The 21,523-nt window shown below is 39.3% G+C and overlaps 1 protein-coding gene across 5 annotated transcripts in view; it reads left to right on the top strand.

Moving 5' to 3' along the window:
* Positions 1-21,523, top strand: part of mib2 (MIB E3 ubiquitin protein ligase 2) — a 127,454-nt gene that overhangs the window by 79,581 nt on the left and 26,350 nt on the right. For all 5 annotated transcript variants that reach the window (XM_062054555.1, XM_062054554.1, XM_062054553.1 and 2 more), the window contains 8 exons: positions 644-838; positions 924-1,066; positions 6,431-6,538; positions 6,656-6,760; positions 6,923-7,085; positions 7,545-7,678; positions 19,596-19,744; positions 20,076-20,232. In XM_062054555.1, coding sequence (XP_061910539.1) covers positions 644-838; positions 924-1,066; positions 6,431-6,538; positions 6,656-6,760; positions 6,923-7,085; positions 7,545-7,678; positions 19,596-19,744; positions 20,076-20,232 — 1,154 coding nt within the window. The remainder of the gene's footprint in view (positions 1-643; positions 839-923; positions 1,067-6,430; positions 6,539-6,655; positions 6,761-6,922; positions 7,086-7,544; positions 7,679-19,595; positions 19,745-20,075; positions 20,233-21,523) is intronic.

Here is a 21,523-nt window from a genome sequence, read left to right as displayed (position 1 = left end):
ACCATATTTATTTTGGGTCAAACCCCCAAAAAGTGCCCTTTCAGACCTTCTGTTGTTATACATAAATAAAAGCCATTCAATGCCTCCCTCTGGGAAATACGGAATGGATGAAGTTATGTTTCCTGTTGCTGCACTCTCTGGGAACAGCAGCCCTCCTCCCATTTCTGGGTGAACATTTCCTTTTGGTGTCTCAAAGAACAACACCCTGGGGTTCTGTTCAGTCACTAATCTGGTTAAAATGCTGTATGTGCATTAAGGATGTGCAATAATCTTCAGCCCACCATGTAGCTGTTTAGGTCACTGATTTAAAGTGGTGTGTTTGGGCACAGGGGCAGCCTGATGAGGGTTCTTTTTCTAGAACCTAACATGTGGATGTGGTACCATTCTGTGGTCGCTGTCTGTTTGTCACTTCTTTCCTCACACACTTGTGTCTGGCATGTCATTACCTCACAGCTTATACTCACCCTGCCTTCTATTTTCACCAGCATGTTTACTTCCACTGTGATCTATTACTGACTTTTCCCCTTCCTATCCAAATGCCTCATGTAACTGCATGACTTCTCTCCTAGGAAGACGGCTGATCCCCTTAATTTGTTTACCAACACTCTGATTATCTCTTGCATATGTGTGTGTGTGTGTGTAGGCGGGGAGGGTAAGGTTGGGAAGGTAGTGGATATTCGTGGCTGGGATACAGAATCCGGTCGCAGCGTGGCTAGTGTGACCTGGACTAATGGCACCACCAATGTCTACCGAATGGGGCATAAGGGCAAAGTTGACCTCAAGTACGTGTCGGACGGCCAAGGAGGCTTCTACTACAAAGACCACTTACCAAAGCTCGGTAAGACCATTCCTGTGTTAATATTTGAATCTTCTATATAACTGCTATATAAACAGACTGGTGTTTTGGCCGCCTGTCCATTCAGGAGAGCATGCAGAGCTGCAGCGCCAGGAGAGTGCTGATGGCCACTCCTTCCAGCAGGGGGATAAAGTCAAATGTCTCTTGGAGGTGGACATTCTGCGACAGATGCAGGACGGCCACGGGGGATGGAATCCCAAAATGGCAGAGGTATTTCAACATCGCCCACTGTGATCTATCAGACGTAGCTATAAACAACACATAGGACAGGAGAAGGATGGGCACGATGAATCGACTTTATATTATTACCTCAACTTATCTCAAAACAACGTCCCCCATTGAATTGAATTGAAATCAATTTAATCGGTGCTTGTCCCCCCCAAAACAGTACATTTTGAACATGTAACATGCCTTTAAATAACAACAACTTTTAGAAAATAAATATATGAAAACAAGTGTTGTAGTTGTAGTACTAACAACTACAGTAGTTGTATGAAGTAATGTAATAATAGTACAGCACTAACCTTGGAGAGTGGACATCTGCGATATCTCCTTTCAGTGGCTTCTACGTCAAACACACCATCAGCTGCTTCTCCGTCAAACACACCATCAGCAGCTTCTCCATATTTTCTTGGATAAATGTTATAAATAATGATAAATGGGTTATACTTGTATAGCGCTTTTCTACCTTCAAGGTACTCAAAGCGCTTTGACAGTATTTCCACATTTACCCATTCACACACACATTCACACACTGATGGCGGGAGCTGCCATGCAAGGCGCTAACCAGCAGCCATCAGAGGCAAAGGGTGAAGTGTCTTGCCCAAGGACACAACGGACGTGACTAGGAAGGTAGAAGGTGGGAATTGAACCCCAGTAACCAGCAACACTCCGATTGCTGGCACAGCCACTCTACCAACTGCGCCACGCCGTCCCTGTTCACTGTTAAGATATTATTTTAACATCCTTGCTGGCATTATCGACTCATTCTGCTTCAGTATGGTGCAGACCAGCAGTCAGTGTTTCCCACACATTCATTTATTTGTGGCGGCCCGCCACAAAAGAATTACGTCCGCCACAAATAAAATTTAAAAAAAATAAAAACTTTTTTTTTTTTTTTTGTCCTGTCCATCTTCTCAGGCAAATCATATAGTTGATGTAGATGCCCATATAGGCTGTTCAGATTTACTTTACAAAAGACAAGTGTGGGATACTTCTCTTGTTGCCTTATTTGTATTTGACCACTACTGTTTTCTGTTTATTTGTTACTGACTGTGGCAGGACACCTCTGCCTCTGTTTCACTTTATGTTGCTGGTAAATAATATGGTTGTAGTAGTAGGCTAAAGTTAAATTATTTAGTATGCACTAATTAAAGGGGCAGAGCTTTAAGAGACATTTTAGCGTTTATATTTTATAAGATATATTTTTTGTAAGAACCACAATTAATAAATATATTTCAGTGAATAACTTATTGTTCAAATCTGTATATAAGTATGTACATAAAGTGTTGTAATTATATTGTAAAATGGATGGATGGATGGATGGATGGATGGATGGACGTTTAAAACAAAACTGTTATTATTAATTAGTAAGTATACATTTTCTGAGCCTTTTTAGAGAAAATCATATCATTGTAGTAAATTATGCGATGATGTCATGGTGACCACGCCCATAGACACGCCCCCACCGCCACAGGTATCTTGGTAGTTTATGGGAAACACTGAGCAGTGATACGCTCCAACTGCTTTGCCCAGTTGGTGACACACTCAGTCACTTTATAATTATTTATATTTTTAATTCATTGACTAGTATCCAGTTCTTCTTCTCAGATCTGGCCTTTGTAACCACTTTCATCCCTTTCAACAAAGTTTTGTCGACATCAAGCTACAAGTTAAAGGAGCCATATGTAATAATGTGGCCAGAAATGGTACTGCAATCACGGTCAAAATTCTGTAGTCCCCTACCACTCTCCATGACTGAGGTTGCCAGATACACAGCCAAATCCGAATCCTACTCCAAGGTACTTCAAATGGCAATCAACGAGTCCTATGCTGTAGGTTTCTCTTGTTTATGCTTCTTGCAAGATGGTTTACTAAGTAATTATGCCACATTTTACTGATGTCGATTAGCCAAATGTATGTGTAAAGTTACGCAGCAATATTTTAGTCGGGAGTCGGGACAGATTGTTGGCATTACCCTGCTAAAATGTCTAGTTTGACCGCACGGACCGCCATCGAAACTAATTCTATGAGCACAACCCACGCCTACCCATATCCACATAGGTTTTATTTGTCAAAAATATATTTTGCCCTGTCAGTAGGATTACACATCGACATACAGGTAAAGGGCATACATTTCCCCTGTTAGGCTGTATGTCGATGTGTCATTGACCGGGCTAAAATGCTAATAAGCATTACACTAGGAACTAAGCACCATCACACTTAAGCCTTCGTTGCACGAACATACTAGCTTTGTTAGACAAGATCATAGACTGTATTGGACAATATAGTTTACATACGAAATGTCCATTTCCATTTATTACAAGTAATAAGAAAACGTACATGCCTGACTTAGGAGGAAATTAGCAGGTTTGGCGTCAGATGAAAAAATCTTCTTCGCCTTCAATCGTCTCCATTTTTCAAAGGCACCCCCGATACAAATCCTTGTTTTGTTCCTGGTTTTGTCATGAATAAGTTGAGAATCGTAACGACGCCTTTCAGATTTACTAAGGTCTGACATGTTTAGTAACTTTACCAGTGGCAGGAGCTCGACGAAGTGTGCGGCCCGTAACCGGCAACCTGGATGTGACACACTCACTGACTTTTTTAATTGGTGAAACGGTGGAGGGCGGGGCATCGAAATGAAAACAATAACAAGATTTCGGGGCTGTAAATCTAATTTTAAAATGAGCATATCCCAGCTGAACTACTGTTATCAGTTATAGAGGTATTCAAAAACAACAAGATTTATTAATGCCTTTTGACATATCAGGGTCATTTAATGATGACTTGACATGACATTTCTACATATGGCTCCTTTAATGCTAGCGAGTAAGACTTGATGTTTTGGGTGGATCTCACGGGGTACACTGGCATTCTCTACGTCAACTAAAGGCAGGGATGATTGTAACTTCAATATTTTCCTTGTACCTTAAAACATAACAATTAGCTGAAAGATAGCTCTTATCTCAAAACAATTTTAAGTTGGGGCACTCTTAAGTTGAGGTACCACTATATATTACAAAACATTTTGCGGGTATCAACCATGAATATAATAGCCATGCTTATACGCTACTTTAGTACATTCAGAGCTGCTGATGGACTGGCTTTTACACAATAACATGCTCATATTTCTCCTGCACAATCAGTAAGATGGCGATCTGTTTGGACAAACATATAGTGCCTTTGTATTTGAATGCAAACTCGTTTAGCATGTAGCTTCTGTTTCTGTTCGCTCTTTACTTGTTCTGTTTGTATGGATAATTGCTGTGAATGTCCTTTTTGACTAATAATTGAAAGGTCTCTTGTCCGACTATTTTTTTTTTTTTTTTAATAAGTCTCAAAAGTCCAACGATAGTGTTTTGAAAATGTGTTGGCCAAAAAGTAGCCTTAATGCTGAAATCCAGACAGTCTAAAAAGTCATTTTAGTAAGTCCTACTGGGAACATGCCCTTTTGTGTGACGGTAGCTTTAATGCTAATTTCCTTTACCGGTAATGCTGCTTTATTTGGCCGTCCCCTTTGTTCTGCTCTTCAACAGAGTGTGTGACACTAAGAAGCGCTTTTATGCACTTTTTACAAATCACTGTAACTCCGCACTTGATCAACAATAGATGCCATATATCATGTACAATAACATAACATTAAGTAGTGGGACAGGAGGACATACATGTTAGCAACACTGGCATACACTGTAAAAAAAAATTCTGTAAAAAAACGTCATGTACTGGCAGCTATGGCTGCCAAACGAAAACCATAAAATTAAAGTAAAACATTGTAAACCAAATAATGATCAAAAACATTATATTCACAGAAATTTTCATGAAACGTTTTGCGGAAAAATATCGTAATTTTACAGATTTTTACTAAATTATTAAGATCAACCACCTTTAATAAAGTGACGATGCAAACAGTTCTGCAGAAAAATACCTTTATTATACAGAGTTTTTCCAAATTATTACGATCAAACACCTTTAATGAAGTGACAATGCTGGCAGTTCCACAGAAAAATACCATTATTTTACAGATTTTTTCTGAATTGTTAAGATCAACCACCTTTAATAAAGTGACGATGCAAACAGTTCTGCAGAAAAATACCTTAGATTGTTAGTATGGACATAGACTTTTATATAATAAGCTACATATTTAATGAAAGATAATTACTGTAATTTTACATGAATTTGAAAGTAATTTAAGAAAACCGAAAATGCTATGTATAATTAATTTGGTATTTTTCTGTAAAAAAAAATAGAAATATACATAGTTTGTCATTACTGGCATATTACTTAAAATAACAGGCGGATTGTTTATTTACAGATAATGCCTTCAATTCTACAGTTTTATAAAGTATTTAAAAAAAATAGAAAAATTACAGTAGAAATTTAGAGTAAATTAACCATAAAAATAGGAATTTTTTTTACAGTGTAGTTATGTGAGCTACACTTCTAACATTACATAACATTTTATTTGCAACATCATGACAGGTTAGCCTATTTGCTCAAGAAATACAAAATGATCAAAATTACCGCACCAACGTCTACAGCTGATTGACAGATATTTGGCAGAGCTCCAGGCTTTAAGGCAGGGATGTCAAACTTGTTTTCATGGCGTGAATATAATCACACAATTGCCTATACATTTGATTATTTCAACAAACTTAATGGTAACTTGCATTGAAAGTCAAGGTGACAAACAGATATTTAGGTATTTATTTTTGATAACAAAAAAAAATGTTTGGAATATATTGTTGCAGGATCAGATATTAATAAAGTTAAAATATATGCAATTGCAGGCAAAACATGATTCCCTGTCCAAATTGAAAAATCAAATACATTTGTCAATCAAGATTAGGTGCTTTATTGTCACACATTATTCCCAGGCTGTGGAGGGCCCAAAAAAAATGATGTGGCCTTGAGTTTGACACCTGTGCTGAATATGTCTAGATGTGTGGCAATGTGTTTTTCTGATGCATTTTCATAGTGCCTCAGAATTCACTAAAACGTACAACTTTTAAAACAACTATTTGAAGGCCTCTTCTCTCAAAAGTGAGGGAGATGACAGATTTATCTCAGGTTTGGTGCTGATAAAGGGACACTAGAGACATATGTTACTGTTAGAAAGAACATCAATAAAAAGTAACTTTTGCATAATCGGAAAAGGAAATCTCAACATATTATATATGCGGTCCTCTTTGACTTGGCATACAAGCATGCTGGTGACTTAGATGGACTTTGGTGTTTGACATAGGGAAAGAAAACAATGCGTACACCCCTGAGGTTCCAGCTACCATTGGGAGCATTAAGGTCAATGCCATGCAGAGCGAGACCTACGGCATAACAGCCTCTTTGTGTTTGCAGTACATTTGCCGCGTCGGGACAGTTCATAGAATCACTGACCGGGGGGACGTCAGAGTCCAGTACAGCAACAACATCCGCTGGACTTTTCATCCCGGGGCCCTCACCAAGGTACAGAATTTCCATTTCATCCCTTGAGAGGTTTTTTTTTTTGGTGTTGATCCAAAGAGTTTTCTTCAAAAATGTACCGTATACAGCTAATTTGGTCGTTCCCTTTTTTTGTCCCAGGTGAACACGTTTGGAGTTGGCGAACTAGTGCGAGTGTTGGAGGACATAGATAGTGTGAAGAGGTTGCAGGCCGGCCACGGAGAATGGACAGACAGTATGGCTCCTGTACGCTCTCCTGTTCATGCTACACCAGCATTCATTATCACTCTAGTCAAATGACATGGAATTACTTGATATTCCCTAAAAGACTGTGAGAACACCATCAACATATGAGATGAGTGAGAATGAAGCTGGACTCATCCGTATTACCTGATATGTTTCCGCCAGGTGCTTGGTCAGGTCGGCAAGGTGCTGAAAATGTACGCAGACGGCGACCTGCGCGTGACGTTCGGAGGCCACACGTGGACGTTCAACCCAGCATGCCTCTCGGCACAGCCTGGGGACATGGACGCCAACCTCATGACGGCCGAGAACCCCAACGAATCTGGAAGTAAGGCCTCTGCCAGGACCGAGGGGCTTATCGCGAGCACTCCAGCTTATCTTTTCCCTCTGCTTTGTTCATTCATCCTGCCAATGATTCTATCTCTAGTATGCATGTGCTCATTTATTCAATGAAAGCATGTATCTATGTCTCCTTTCAGCTTGTGTACTTATGGTTTATTTATTGAAATGCTTTTCTGAATTGCATGTCGTCATCTTGCAGGTTAACATGGCGCTCATCTTTTTGTCCTGATGAAAACTAATTTTGTGCATGTTTTGCCTCAGTTGTGTTGTACCTGTGTGCATGTTATCACTGCATGGCGGATTGTCATTGACAATGCTAATAACCGCTCTTTCTTTGAGCTGCTGTTTAGGCCTCTGAATGACAACATTTTGCAATCATACTGTCAAGAGTGCACTTTTAAACTCAACGAATCCTTCGTCTTCTTCCTCTTCTGTCACTGCTCAGGTACAGTCATCTCTGTGCTCGAGAAACTGCTGTCTCAGTCTGCAGAGCAGGACAATCCCAGCCGGCTGGTCATTGAGGCAGCACACGGCAGTGCCAATAAAGTGCGGGAGTTCCTGCAAAAGTATCCTGACAAGGTGAGTGCAGTACTTTTACTTTTCTGCTGCAGTGCAAACAGGGCTACAGCTATCGATTATTTTTGTAATCAAGTAAGCTCTTGATTGGTTTGTTCAATTAATCAAGTAATCGGACAAAATCAGTGGCGGGCCATGCGTTTCTCACCTAGGCCTTCAGTGATGTCCTACTTAGTTTGACGGAAACGCATTAAGGTCACCCTAAAGGGCAGTCTCAAGGGATGTGGTCTGGACCCAGAGACCTAGGAAGCCTATGCCCAATATCGTTCCAACTGGCGCTCTGCAGTCTGGGATGGTGTAGCAGACTTCGAGGAAAAATGTATCCATGAAGCCGAACAGAAGCGACAGCTCCGCAAGACCAGAGACAGTTCCTCCCTCTCAGCCAGCCACCTCCTAGCCATAACCTGCCCTCACTGCAGCCGGTCATTCCGTGCAATGATTGGCCTCATCAGCCATCTTCGCACACACAAGTCACCTGGTCATCTTCGAAAACGAAGGACGAACATATACTTAGTCCAACATCACCTCTCAAAATACAGTAATTTATTTCACCACATGGACACGACTGGAGATACTATACAGAAACACACTTGCACTCTACTGGGCATTGAATCGCCTCAACAGTATTTTCCGGCGCATTTAACCTTCAATAAACCCGCTTCAGCGATTAAAACATATCTTATGTGGTACTGTCAAAATTAAAAGAATTGTATAAAACAAATGAAACATGTAAACATTAAGAAATAAAATATTTGTACTCACAATTTGTAGCACCCATCCGACGCCGTATAAGCCAGTGGTACCGTAGTAGTCGGTTGACTCGTGTGAAAGTGGCGGGCAAACCATTTCGCTGCCGGTGTTGTGCCAAAATGTGATTGCCTGCCGAAAATGTATTTCCTTCGCGGGAGCGCGCACTGCTTGCTAAACCTGCATTGCTTGGCCTGGTCTGTCCACAGCGGATTACTAGGTGTAAGACAAACACTTTATCTTTGTGGTTATTGTACCGGTAAGTTTTCTGTGGCTTTCTATGGCTCGTATGGTTCTGGTGCCACTTCCTGTTTTCGCAACTTGTGATTGGATACTCACTTGGGAGTCCCAAGTGAGCATCCAATCACAGCGTTAGGCCAGCTAGAAGGCCTTACTGATAACAACTCGTGATCTGATTGGATATCGCTATGTGTTCGTTCACTTACAGTGCAAAGACGCCCGTATTGTTGATTCTGAAGGCTCCGGGCAGATTTCGTACAGCATGGCAACATAAGCTAGCTGAATTCTGATTGGATACAAACTCTAAACTAAAAACAACAGCAATGGAAGGAGCATAGGCCCTGACGGCACACCACTGGATAAAACACACTTCATACTCTCAATGTGTATTTTAGGGAAAGTAGTTGAAATGAACAAAAAATTTTGTGCTTGGAATAACCTTTATAAAATGTCGATATTAAACCCACACCCCAGCGCTTTCATGTGCGCTCTATAGCAGCGGCTGTGCGGAAACTATGTCCACGTGTTTAAAGTTCAAAGCACTCCATGCGGTCCGGATTTTATACATTTTTATTTATTAATCTCATTTAAAAAAAAATTTAAGCTACAGAATATTGAAACGTTTTTTTCTCATTGAGATAATCAATTTGATTGATTTGGTCATTGCAGCCCTAAGTGCAAGTGATGTTCTATACTTACATTGCTACTTTTACGCATTCCGGATTTTTAAAAAACATTATTTTCAACCAGTTCTTATAGTCCACTAGTGATTGCCATCAGGTGTTTCTCCAAGCTCCAGCCTTCCTCCGACAACAAGCACGAGAGGGAGCGAGAGAACAGAGCCAGGAAAAGCAGACTGGAAGTGTGGGAATGTAACAATTTTCACGCATAAAAATGGCTAAATAAAGTAAAAATATCCTACTACAGTAATATTGGCTACGAGAGAAGACCAAACCTGATGGGCTTAGCCTCGGCAAGCATTACTATATTGGATTAAAGAAGAGTAAAGGTGACTAAAGGGTGTTATTTCATATCTAAAGTAGGATGGAAAAACATATTTAGAATGTCGTAAACAGTTTTTTTATGCTCTAGCTATAAAAATATTTGAGTTATAATTAATGATTCCTGCTTCGCTGAAATTCATTTATCGCGGGCATGTCCGGAACCAATTAACAGCGATAAATGAGGGACGACTCTATAATGCAAACATGGGTTGTTTCTTGGGATGGGCCTTGAGGACCGGTTCCAAAACGGAAGCAGTGGGTACCCAGACCAAAAAAAGTGCTACTTGAATGCAGTCTTAGCAATCTGCAACAAATGCTTGGTGATAATATTGTACAAACCCCGTTTCCATATGAGTTGGGAAATTGTGTTAGATGTAAATATGAACGGAATACAATGATTTGCAAATCATTTTCAACCCATATTCAGTTGAATATGCTACAAAGACAACATATTTGATGTTCAAACTGCAAATTGGGAACAGGTGGGTGCCATAATTGGGTATAAAAGTAGATTCCATGAAATGCTCAGTCATTCACAAACAAGGATGGGGCGAGGGTCACCACTTTGTCAACAAATGCGTGAGCAAATTGTTGAACAGTTTAAGAAAAACCTTTCTCAACCAGCTATTGCAAGGAATTTAGGGATTTTACCATCTACGGTCCGTAATATCATCAAAGGGTTCAGAGAATCTGGAGAAATCACTGCACGTAAGCAGCTAATCCCGTGACCTTCGATCCTTCAGGCTGTACTGCATCAACAAGCGACATCAGTGTGTAAAGGATATCACCACATGGGCTCAGGAACACTTCAGAAACCCACTGTCAGTAACTACAGTTGGTCGCTACATCTGTAAGTGCAAGTTAAAACTCTCCTATGCAAGGCGAAAACCATTTATCAACAACACCCAGAAACGCCGTCGGCTTCGCTGGGCCTGAGCTCATCTAAGATGGACTGATACAAAGTGGAAAAGTGTTCTGTGGTCTGACGAGTCCACATTTCAAATTGTTTTTGGAAACTGTGGACGTAGTGTCCTCCGGACCAAAGAGGAAAATAACCACCATTGTTATAGGCGCAAAGTTGAAAAGCGAGCATCTGTGATGGTATGGGGGTGTATTAGTGCCCAAGACATGGGTAACTTACACATCTGTGAAGGCGCCGTTAATGTTGAAAGGTACATACAGGTTTTGGAGCAACATATGTTGCCATCCAAGAAACGTTACGATGGACGCCCCTGCTTATTTCAGCAAGACAATGCCAAGCCACGTGTTACATCAACGTGGCTTCATAGTAAAAGAGTGCGGGTACTAGACTGGCCTGCCTGTAGTCCAGACCTGTCTCCCATTGAAAATGTGTGGTGCATTATGAAGCCTAAAATAGCAGAAGGGAGACCCCCGGACTGTTGAACAACTTAAGCTGTACATCAAGCAAGAATGGGAAAGAATTCCACCTGAGAAGCTTCAAAAATGTGTCTCCTCACTTCCCATACGTTTACTGAGTGTTGTTAAAAGGAAAGGCCATGTAACACAGTGGTGAACATGCCCTTTCCCAACTACTTTGTCACGTGTTGCAGCCATGAAATTCTAAGTTAATTATTATTTGCAAAAAAAAAAAAAGTTTATGAGTTTGAACGTCAAATATATTGTCTTTGTAGTGCATTCAACTGAATATGGGTTGAAAAGGATTTGTAAATCATTGTATTCCGTTTATATATACATCTAACACAATTTCCCAACTCATATGGAAACGGGGTTTGTATAAGTAACGTCTTGCAAGTAATTTAGCGTCCCGACAGAAGCACACAGAGTCCAACGTTCTTCTTAAACGTATTACTGCCCTTAAAACGCTACCAGCAGTCCTCTTTACACTGCTAACAGTGCTAGGCTACCTAGTAGTCATAACAGCGACAACATCACAGCACTTCCTTATTATGCACCAATGACAATTATAGCTTGCAAGGTATCATTCATGAACGCCCGGAATTATGAGTATCAATATTACAAAAGTCTATTTTTGCACATTCTTTATGTTATGTATTGCTCCAGTAGTTATAACAATGAATTTGGATTTTAATTCTTGTTTTAATGTATAATTTATTTGACGTTTAATGTACATCGTTGAAGTATTTGAATTACTAATCTGTTCAAATTGAATGTCACAAAAGTCCACAAGATTAAAAAGGGTTTTGCATTGTTTTCCCCTTGTATATTAAAGTATTACTTTACTATAATTTGTTTCAAAAGTAAAAAATAACATTTCAAAATTAAGGAAAATATCAGTATAAAAATGTTTATATTGAACAATTTCTATTTAACATCTCACTCTGCATACAGCTAAAGGATAAAGGACATTTTAGGTCTCAATTTACTCAGAGAAATCTTGACAGTGTGAAAACTCTAAGTCAAAGCGGAACCACCCACACAAACCTTGACCCCACATCACCCTTATGATTCACACTGAGGGCAGGGAGACCGTGACTCACTTACTGACCTCAATAACTCCCGAGGTGTTAATGAGCCCACAGGGGGTGAGAATGCCTCGGACTTCCCACTCGTCACTTTGAAATGTAGACTTATTTCACATGATAGATGACAATGCAGTCTCACAAGAAGACATTTAGCACTCTATTACTACTGTATTATTATTCATGTTTGACTTGACTGTCCGTATGCACATGTGGGAAATCTTGCTGCAGCACTCCATGATGCTGTCATTTGTCACTTTGTCACTGTACACATGTACAATGAGATTTAAAGCAGCTCGCTACTGTAATAACTCATTAAAAATAATGTAATAAAACCCAAATAGTTATCATCAACACTGCAAAAACTGAAATCTAAGTAAGATTAAATATCTCAAATAAGGGTGATATTTGCTTATTTTCTGTCTGATAAGATAATTCTTCTCACTAAGCAGATTTTATGTTAGAGTCTTTTACTTGTTTTAAGTGTTGTGGTCCTAAATGATCTCAGTAAGATATCACAGCTCGTTGCTGAGGTTTGATGAGCTATATTGAGTAAAACATGCTTGAAACTAGAATATCAAGTGTTGCAAAGCTGTGTCATCAACACTCACAAGTATAAAACTGCTTTTTCAAAGTAGTAATTTCTTATTTCAAGCATAAACAAAAAAAAACATGACTTTGACACAATTGTGTCTCATAATTAAAACAGATGACAGCCAAATGGACTTTGCTGTTTTATTTTCAATGAAACAAGAGAAAATAGGTACTCATGTAGTAGTACAGTTGGCACAGTACAGTAAACTGACAGTTAATATTTCAACATTTAACATGTGACATTTCAAACTATTTTGAACGGAAATAATTAATGCACATACAGATGCATTCTTCAAAATTACAATAAAAAAAAATTTGGTCAACATATTGATAAAAAAGGTCTCATATTTGTTTTTTCTAGCAAGAAAAGTGCACTTGTTATTAGTGAGAATATACTTATTTTAAGGTATTTTGGGGTTCATTGAGGTTAGCTAATTTTATTTGTTTTGGAAAGTCTTGACAAGACAAATTGTCTTCTTCTATTGGCAGATAATTTTGCTTAGTTCGAGTAAAATACCCCTAACTTTTGTATTTTTTTTTCTTGTTTTTGAACACTGACTTTTTGCAGTGAATTGTGTTTCATTTTTTAAAAAGGGTTTTCAAGTAACTACAAAATATAAATAAGTATAAAAGTATAATATTTTATACAAAACCCTAATAAAGGGAGAAAAAGCGATGAATCACCTCTCCCAATAAGCAGATCACGCACTGTGCATAGAACCCTGCAATCCGTGAGAGATCACGTTTTCCGTGAATAAGCGCATGTAAAATGTCAATTAATGATTGAGAAGGTGCTTCATATAAAATTTTACCGCAAACGTATTCCTCGCCCCTTTCTGCTTTGCAAATTTGCACATGTATTCTCATTGTCCACTGTGGTGCGCTGCATTAGTGCTGGACTGCTTAACTGTTGTTGCCTGGTGATTTGTTAGGAAGATATGCAAATGTATGATTTATTATTGTTAAATGTGTTTTTTGCTCTAAAAAAATCCTTTTGGAACATTTTTTTTTTTACATAAATTATTTTTAGTGCAAACAAGCCTCAAATTCAGCCCTTCAGCCCTTTGAGACATTTGTGATTAATGGCTATATAAGTAAACTTTGATTGATTATTGATTGATTTAAATTAAAAATGTTTAAAAAGTATAAAAATCGTTTCACAAAAATAGAAAAATACCCCGCCTTCCGCCCGAATGCAGCTGAGATAGGCTCTAGCACCCCCTCGACCCCGAACGGGACAAGCGGTAGGAAATGGATGGATGGATGGAAAAATAGAAAAAGTATGAAAATATTTTGTAATGGGGGGGGACTCAAATTAAAATTCTGCTTAGTGACCCAATTTAGCCAGAGGTGGCCCTAAAAACACTATACAGTTAGCATCACAATATTTTTTTATAAATTATAGTATAAACCAGGGGTGTCCAAAGTGCGGCCCGGGGGCCATTTGCGGCCCACAGGTCATTTTTTAATGGCCCCACGGCACATTTTAAAAATACGATTGGAAAAAATTAAAAACATAAAAAATGGTAAAAAAGAGCAAACAGGTGAAATGTAACAAGAAAATGTTGCAATGTTTATTCTAATAACACAAAGCTGCCATGCAGGCTGTTTCTTTCTTTAAAAAATAATAATAAATCAAAATCAATATCATTATGAATTATTGACCTATTCAAGGCTTCAATTACGTCACATTAAATATTGCACTTTGAGACATTTTTTGGGAAAAATGTTGCATATTTTGTGTTTGCCATATAAAAAACTGAGCTGTTTTTTTTAAAAGAAGGGCCTCAAACGAACAAACAAAAAACATAAACAACAATAAAATGTATAATTGGCGGATAGATCTGAAGTTGAGATTATTATGTTAAAAGTAAACAGTAAAAAAAAATGTATAATTTATTTTTTAACACTTTAATGAGTAGGACCCTTTTGGATCCCCAATAATGTTAGTGTGATTTGTTTTTAAGTGTCATTGCTCAAAAAATAATAATGAATTAAAATCAATGGTGGTATGAGTTATTGACCTTTTTAAGGCTCCAATTATTATATAATGTCAAATATTCCACTTAAAAATTTTATTGGTTGAAAATATTGCATAGATTGTGTTTTTTCCATAAAAAACTGGGTTTTCTTTGACAAAAAGAGCATACAACTTAAATCTTTAAAGGCCTACTGAAATGAATTTTTTTTATTTAAACGGGGATAGCAGATCTATTCTATGTGTCATACTTGATCATTTCGCGATATTACCATATTTTTGCTGAAAGGATTTAGTATAGAACAACGACGATAAAGATTGCAACTTTTGGTATCTGATAAAAAAAAGGCTTGCCCCTACCGGAAGTAGCGTGACGTAGTCAGTTGAACATATACGCAAAGTTCCCTATTGTTTACAATGATGGCCGCATGAAGTGAGAGAGATTCGGACCGAGAAAGCGACAATTTTCCCATTAATTTGAGCGAGGATGAAAGATTTGTGGATGAGTAAAGTGCAAGTGAAGGACTAGTGGGGAGTTGAAGCTATTCAGATAGGGAAGATGCTGTGAGAGCCGGGGGTGACCTGATATTCAGCTGGGAATGACTACAACAGTAAATAAACACAAGACATATATATACTCTATTAGCCACAACACAACCAGGCTTATATTTAATATGCCACAAATTAATCCTGCATAAAAACACCTGCGTGTTTGTTATGCTAGCTCCTAGCTCCTCTGCTAGCTCCTAGCTCCATAGAACACGCCAATACAATTCAAACACATGATCAACACACACAATCACTCAGCCCAAAAGACCGTTTACCTAACCCAAGGTTCATAAAGCTTATATATTTTTAAAAAGTTACGTACGTGACGCGCACATACGGTCAAGTTATCGAATGTTTAGCAGCCAAGGCTGCATACTCACGGTACCTGATATTCAGCTGGGAATGACTACAACAGTAAATAAACACAAGACATATATATACTCTATTAGCCACAACACAACCAGGCTTATATTTAATATGCCACAAATTAATCCTGCATAATAACACCTGCGTGTTTGTTATGCTAGCTCCTAGCTCCTCTGCTAGCTCCTAGCTCCATAGAACACGCCAATACAATTCAAACACCCGATCAACACACACAATCACTCAGCCCAAAAGACCGTTCACCTAACCCAAGGTTCATAAAGCTTATATATTTTTAAAAAGTTACGTACGTGACGCGCACGTACGGTACGGTACGTGTTATGCTAGCTCCTAGCTCCTCTGCTAGCTCCTAGCTCCATAGAACACGCCAATACAATTCAAACACATGATCAACACACACAATCACTCAGCCCAAAAGACCGTTCACCTAACCCAAGGTTCATAAAGCTTATATATTTTAAAAAAGTTACGTACATACGCAAAAAAAAGCCAAAGCTGCATACTCACAGTAGCACGTCTGCGTCTTTGTCATCCAAATCAAAGTAATCCTGGTAAGAGTCTGTGTTGTCCCAGTTCTCTACAGGCGTCTGTGTATCCAAATCAAAAGTCCTCCTGGTTAGAGTCTCTGTTATCCGAGTTCTTCCATCTTGACTGCATCTTTCGGGAATGTAAACAAAGAAGCGCCGGCTGTGTACTGTTGTGGCTGACTACGTTCGAAAAATACGTCCATTTCGCACCGACAACTTTCTTCTTTGTTTGCTCGGCTTCCTTCTCCATAATGCAATGAACATGATTGAAACAGATTCACGAACACAGATGTCCAGAATACTGTGGAATTATGAAATGAAAACAGAGCTTTTTCGTATTGGCTTCAATGTGGAAGGCATACCCGTGTTCGCCGGGCTACGTCACACGCATACGTCATCCTCAGAGGCGTTTCGAACCGGAAGTTTAGCGGCAAATTTAAAATGTCACTTTATAAGTTAACCCGGCCGTATTGGCATGTGTTATAATGTTAAGATTTCATCATTGATATATAAACTATCAGACTGCGTGGTCGGTAGTAGTGGGTTTCAGTAGGCCTTTAAAAACGTTATATTGACAGATAGACCTAATGTTTATCTAGAGATTTAAAACTTGAATAATAATAAAAATAATAATACTGAATAATGACACATTTTTTATATTTTTTTGACCAAAACCCTTTGGGGTACCCGGGATCAAGCTTGAGTGGAGGCCTAAATGTATATTTTTTATACATATATTGTATTGGTTTTTTAAATAAAAAATATCAAAATGGCCCCTGCTTGCTTTGATTTTTCAGTGTGCGGCCCTCAGTGGAAAAAGTTTGGACACCCCTGGTATAAACTATTCGAGAACGAAACAGTCTTTTAGCTTGCTGGACAGGAGCTGGCGGCTCCTTATCTGGAGACATTATTTTTTCTTTCTCTTCTCTCTCTCTTTTTTTTGTTTGAGAAAAAAGCAATACAATATTGTTTTAGCACTATGTAGATAGAGTTCATAAATAAAGGCACATTTATATAATAAACATAATACAGTTTAAAAAAATCACAATGAATGTGTTTCTGGCTCAACGATCAATCGATTAAATGGATAAATTTAGTTAGAAAGAAGCTTTGATTAATATTCTGTTGCTTCGATTATTCGCTGAATGAGTGTTATTAATACATATTTTAAAAATAGGCACAACTTGGCGACCTAAAATGTTATAATATAGTTTCGGCACGGCCACTGCTGTGAGAGCGATGGTGTGTACCATGATCTGAAGGGCTGAAATGTACACCTTAAAAATGCCTTTATATGTTGATGATGTGCATTTATTAGAATAAAAGATAAAATGTTATGACCAGCAAAAAATTGTTGTTTATTTTAAATATTATCCCGAAGAAACGCATTGAGGCTTTAAAGTGTGTTTTAACACGCACAAATATGCATGAAATCACTCCTACAGACATCACACATGGGACGGTCTAGTAAGTATAAACAGTTTTAATTATACTGTAAAACTTACAAACCTTGCTGAAGAATCCATACAAGTTGAAACGCTATGGACGTCTAGAAGACTGAACGGCACTCTACTTCCGGTTTGAAGCACTAAATGGAAGGACACTGCAGCACCTGCAGAGAGCGAACTCGTCCAAAAGATGGCGCCGTAGCACAAACAATAAAACACATTCTCAGTGTAATTGCTTGTTTTTTTTCAACTTTGTATCAATCAATCAATCAATCAATGTTTATTTATATAGCCCTAAATCACAAGTGTCTCAAAGGGCTGTACAAGCCACAACGACATCCTCGGTACAGAGCCCACATACGGGCAAGGAAAACTCACCCCAGTGGGACGTCAATGTGAATGACTATGAGAAACCTTGGAGAGGACCGCATATGTGGGTAACCCCGCCCTCTAGGGGAGACCGAAAGCAATGGATGTCGAGAGGGTGTCTGACATAATATTGTGAAAGTCCAACACATCAGCGAAAGTCCAGTCCATGGTGGGGCCAGCAGGAAACTTCCCGAGCGGAGACGGGTCAGCAGCGTAGAGATGTCCCCATCCGATGAACAGGCTAGCGGTCCACCCCGGGTTGGCAACAGAGTAGAAAAGAAAAGGCAGATCAACTGGTCTAAAAAGGGAGTCTATTTAAAGGCTAGAGTATACAAATGAGTTTTAAGATGAGACTTAAATGCTTCTACTGAGGTAGCATCTCTAACTTTTACCGGGAGGGCATTCCATAGTATTGGAGCCCGAATAGAAAACGCTCTATAGCCCGCAGACTTTTTTTTGGGCTCTGGGAATCACTAATAAGCCGGAGTTCTTTGAACGCAGATTTCTTGTCGGGACATATGGTACAATACAATCGTCAAGATAGGCAGGAGCTTGACCGTGTAGTATTTTATACGTAAGTAGTAAAACCTTAAAGTCGCATCTTAAGTGCACAGGAAGCCAGTGCAGGTGAGCCAGTATAGGCGTAATATGATCAAACTTTCTTGTTTTTGTCAAAAGTCTTGCAGCCGCATTTTGTACCATCTGTAATCTTTTAATCAAATCAAATCAAATCTTTTAATGCTAGACATAGGGAGGCCCGAAAATAAAACGTTACAGTAATCGAGACGAGATGTAACGAACGCATGGATAATGATCTCAGCATCGCTTGTGGACAAAATGGAACGAATTTTAGCGATATTACGGAGATGAAAGAAGGCCGTTTTAGTAACACTCTTAATGTGTGACTCAAACGAGAGAGTTGGGTCGAAGATAATACCCAGATTCTTTACCGAGTCTCCTTGTTTAATTGTTTGGTTGTCAAATGTTAAGGTGGTATTATTAAATAGATGTTGGTGTCGAGCAGGACCGATAATCAGCATTTCCGTTTTCTTAGCGTTGAGTTGCAAAAAGTTAGCGGACATCCATTGTTTAATTTCATTAAGACACGCCTCCAGCTGACTACAATCCGGCGTGTTGGTCAGCTTTAGGGGCATGTAGAGTTGGGTGTCATCAGCATAACAGTGAAAGCTAACACCGTATTTGCGTACAATGATGTCACCTAGCGGCAGCATGTAAATACTAAAGAGTGCAGGGCCAAGAACCGAACCCTGGGGAACTATTATGGTCATTAGCGAAGAAAAATCTACAAATAAGCCACACCGTTTTATAATTTGCAGGGTTCAAAGTGTATTTAAAAAGTAGCATTTTACAGTTAGGAATTTCCGGGAAGTAATAAAACGACACTGCTGTCATAAAGGTACTAAAGGTAAATATGTATGATGGTCTTACATTTCTTCCTGCCGGAGATGATCACACCTCTTATTAGGATTACGTCTCACGCGTGTGAGCAACGTGGTTGCCATTCATGCTCAGATTATTCCCAGCCAGCCTCGATTCAGTTCATCCGAGCTCGCTTTCACTTGGGATGAATCTTCAACTGTGTTTTTGCTCCTGCCAGGTGGACATCAAGAACCAGGGCAAGACTGCACTGCAGGTGGCTGCACACCAAGGCCACATGGAGGTGGTGAAGGCCCTGCTTCAGGCCAACGGCTCCATCGAAGTCAAAGATGAAGATGGAGACACGGCGCTGCATTACACTGCCTTTGGGTGAGAACACAGCTGTTTCTTTATGGCCTTCAAAACAAACAGTAATACAATAATAGATAAGTAATAAATACAACTGACACGAGAGTTCAGAGTGACAAGATAATCCACTCACAGATGAATTGTTGCCTAATGAGCCAGCTATATCCTCTAATCTGACTGACACATGCTCAGCTGCCTCCATCTCTTTGGAAGTAAACACTAGTTAAAAACTGTTTTGTGCGGGCATTGGACAGGATCCCTTAACTCTGGCTTCTCATCAGTAGTGTCTGCTTAGAAGCGCCAGTAATAAATATTGTGTTGATTCATTTCCCGTATCGCTTCTGTGATCCAGTAATCAGGCCGAGATTGCACGGCTGTTGTTGAGCAAAGGAGCAAACGTTAATCTCTTGAACAACTCCATGTGCACGTCACTCCACATCGCTGTCAACAAGGGCTTCATCGACGTAGTCCGCGTGCTCATCGAACATTCAGCCGACGTCAATCTCCAGGTAGGTGGACTTACCATTCCTTAATATTGCTGTTGATATTTCATACACAACCCTATGGAACTCCTATAAATACTACTAGCATGCTGTCTTTTGAAGAATTCTGGCAATTACAGACATTAATGCTATTTGACAGTGACTTTTAAATCACTTATTATAGCGTTGGAGTGTTTCTCCTGAGGCATTTTCAAACCATCTCACTTGCCCGAAGCTGTCTCATAGTTCTCTTAACGGCGTCTCCTTCTGCGTGAGTAGTGTGGCTACTCAACTAAAAACATGCAATTGCCGTCTCCAGCTGTTTGTGTTTTCTACTCTCAACTACGCACCAAATACTGAACTTATTCCTACACAACTTTGTGGACGGGAGTGGTGCCCATATGGGTCAAGTAAGATTAGAATCCCATTAAGAATCTGGACAAAGGTACTGATGGTGCTTTGGCATCAATGCAATCGTCCATTGTCCAGAATTATAATGCCACTACTTATTTGAACCAAAAAGTAGCCCACTCATTAGAGATGTCCGATAATATCGCCCTACCTTAAAATGTAATATCGGAAATTATCGGTATCGTTTTTTTTGTGGTTTTTTTTTATTTTTATTTTTTTATTAAATCAACATAAAAAACACAAGATACACTTAAAATTAGTGCACCAACCCAAAAAACCTCCCTCCTCATTCACACAAAAGGGTTGTTTCTTTCTGTTATTAATATTCTGGTTCCTACATTATATATCAATATATATCAATACAGTGTGCAAGGGATACAGTCCGTAAGCACACATGATTGTGCGTGCTGCTGGTCATGGAACGTGCATAATAGTGTTCACATACCTGCTTAACAGCGCTGTCTGTTCAATAGCGATCACATCACACGACTCATCACAGGCAATTAAGAATGCTGGAGCTGCATTAATGTCCTCCATTTGCTGATTGGTGATGTTGCCTGCCATTTTAATGGCCCTTTTTTCCACTGTCTTTGCGGAGAGAGGCATGTCTTTAATTTTCTGTGTTATCTCGGTTTTGTTTTTGAAGTCAGAAAATAGGTGCTGTGATACTTTAATGAATGAATCCTTCATGTAGTCACCATCTGTGAACGGTTTTCCACGCTTTATTATCTCCCGGGTTGCAACAAAACTAGCAGCAGTAGTGAAGTTTGGAGATGCAATCCACTTCTTAGATCTATCTTTGCGCTCCTCTAATTTCTTCAGAAGTAAGGCAATCACACTTTTTCTCTCACTCCCAACGGGGTATTTGGCTGCAAATGTAGCATGCCTTACCTGCATATGTCTTTCC

This window comes from Entelurus aequoreus, linkage group LG07 (genome assembly GCF_033978785.1).
Source record: "Entelurus aequoreus isolate RoL-2023_Sb linkage group LG07, RoL_Eaeq_v1.1, whole genome shotgun sequence".
NCBI lineage: Eukaryota > Metazoa > Chordata > Actinopteri > Syngnathiformes > Syngnathidae > Entelurus > Entelurus aequoreus.
The sequence above is the reverse complement of the archived record's forward strand: the minus strand, read 5'-3'. Positions and strand labels throughout refer to the sequence as shown.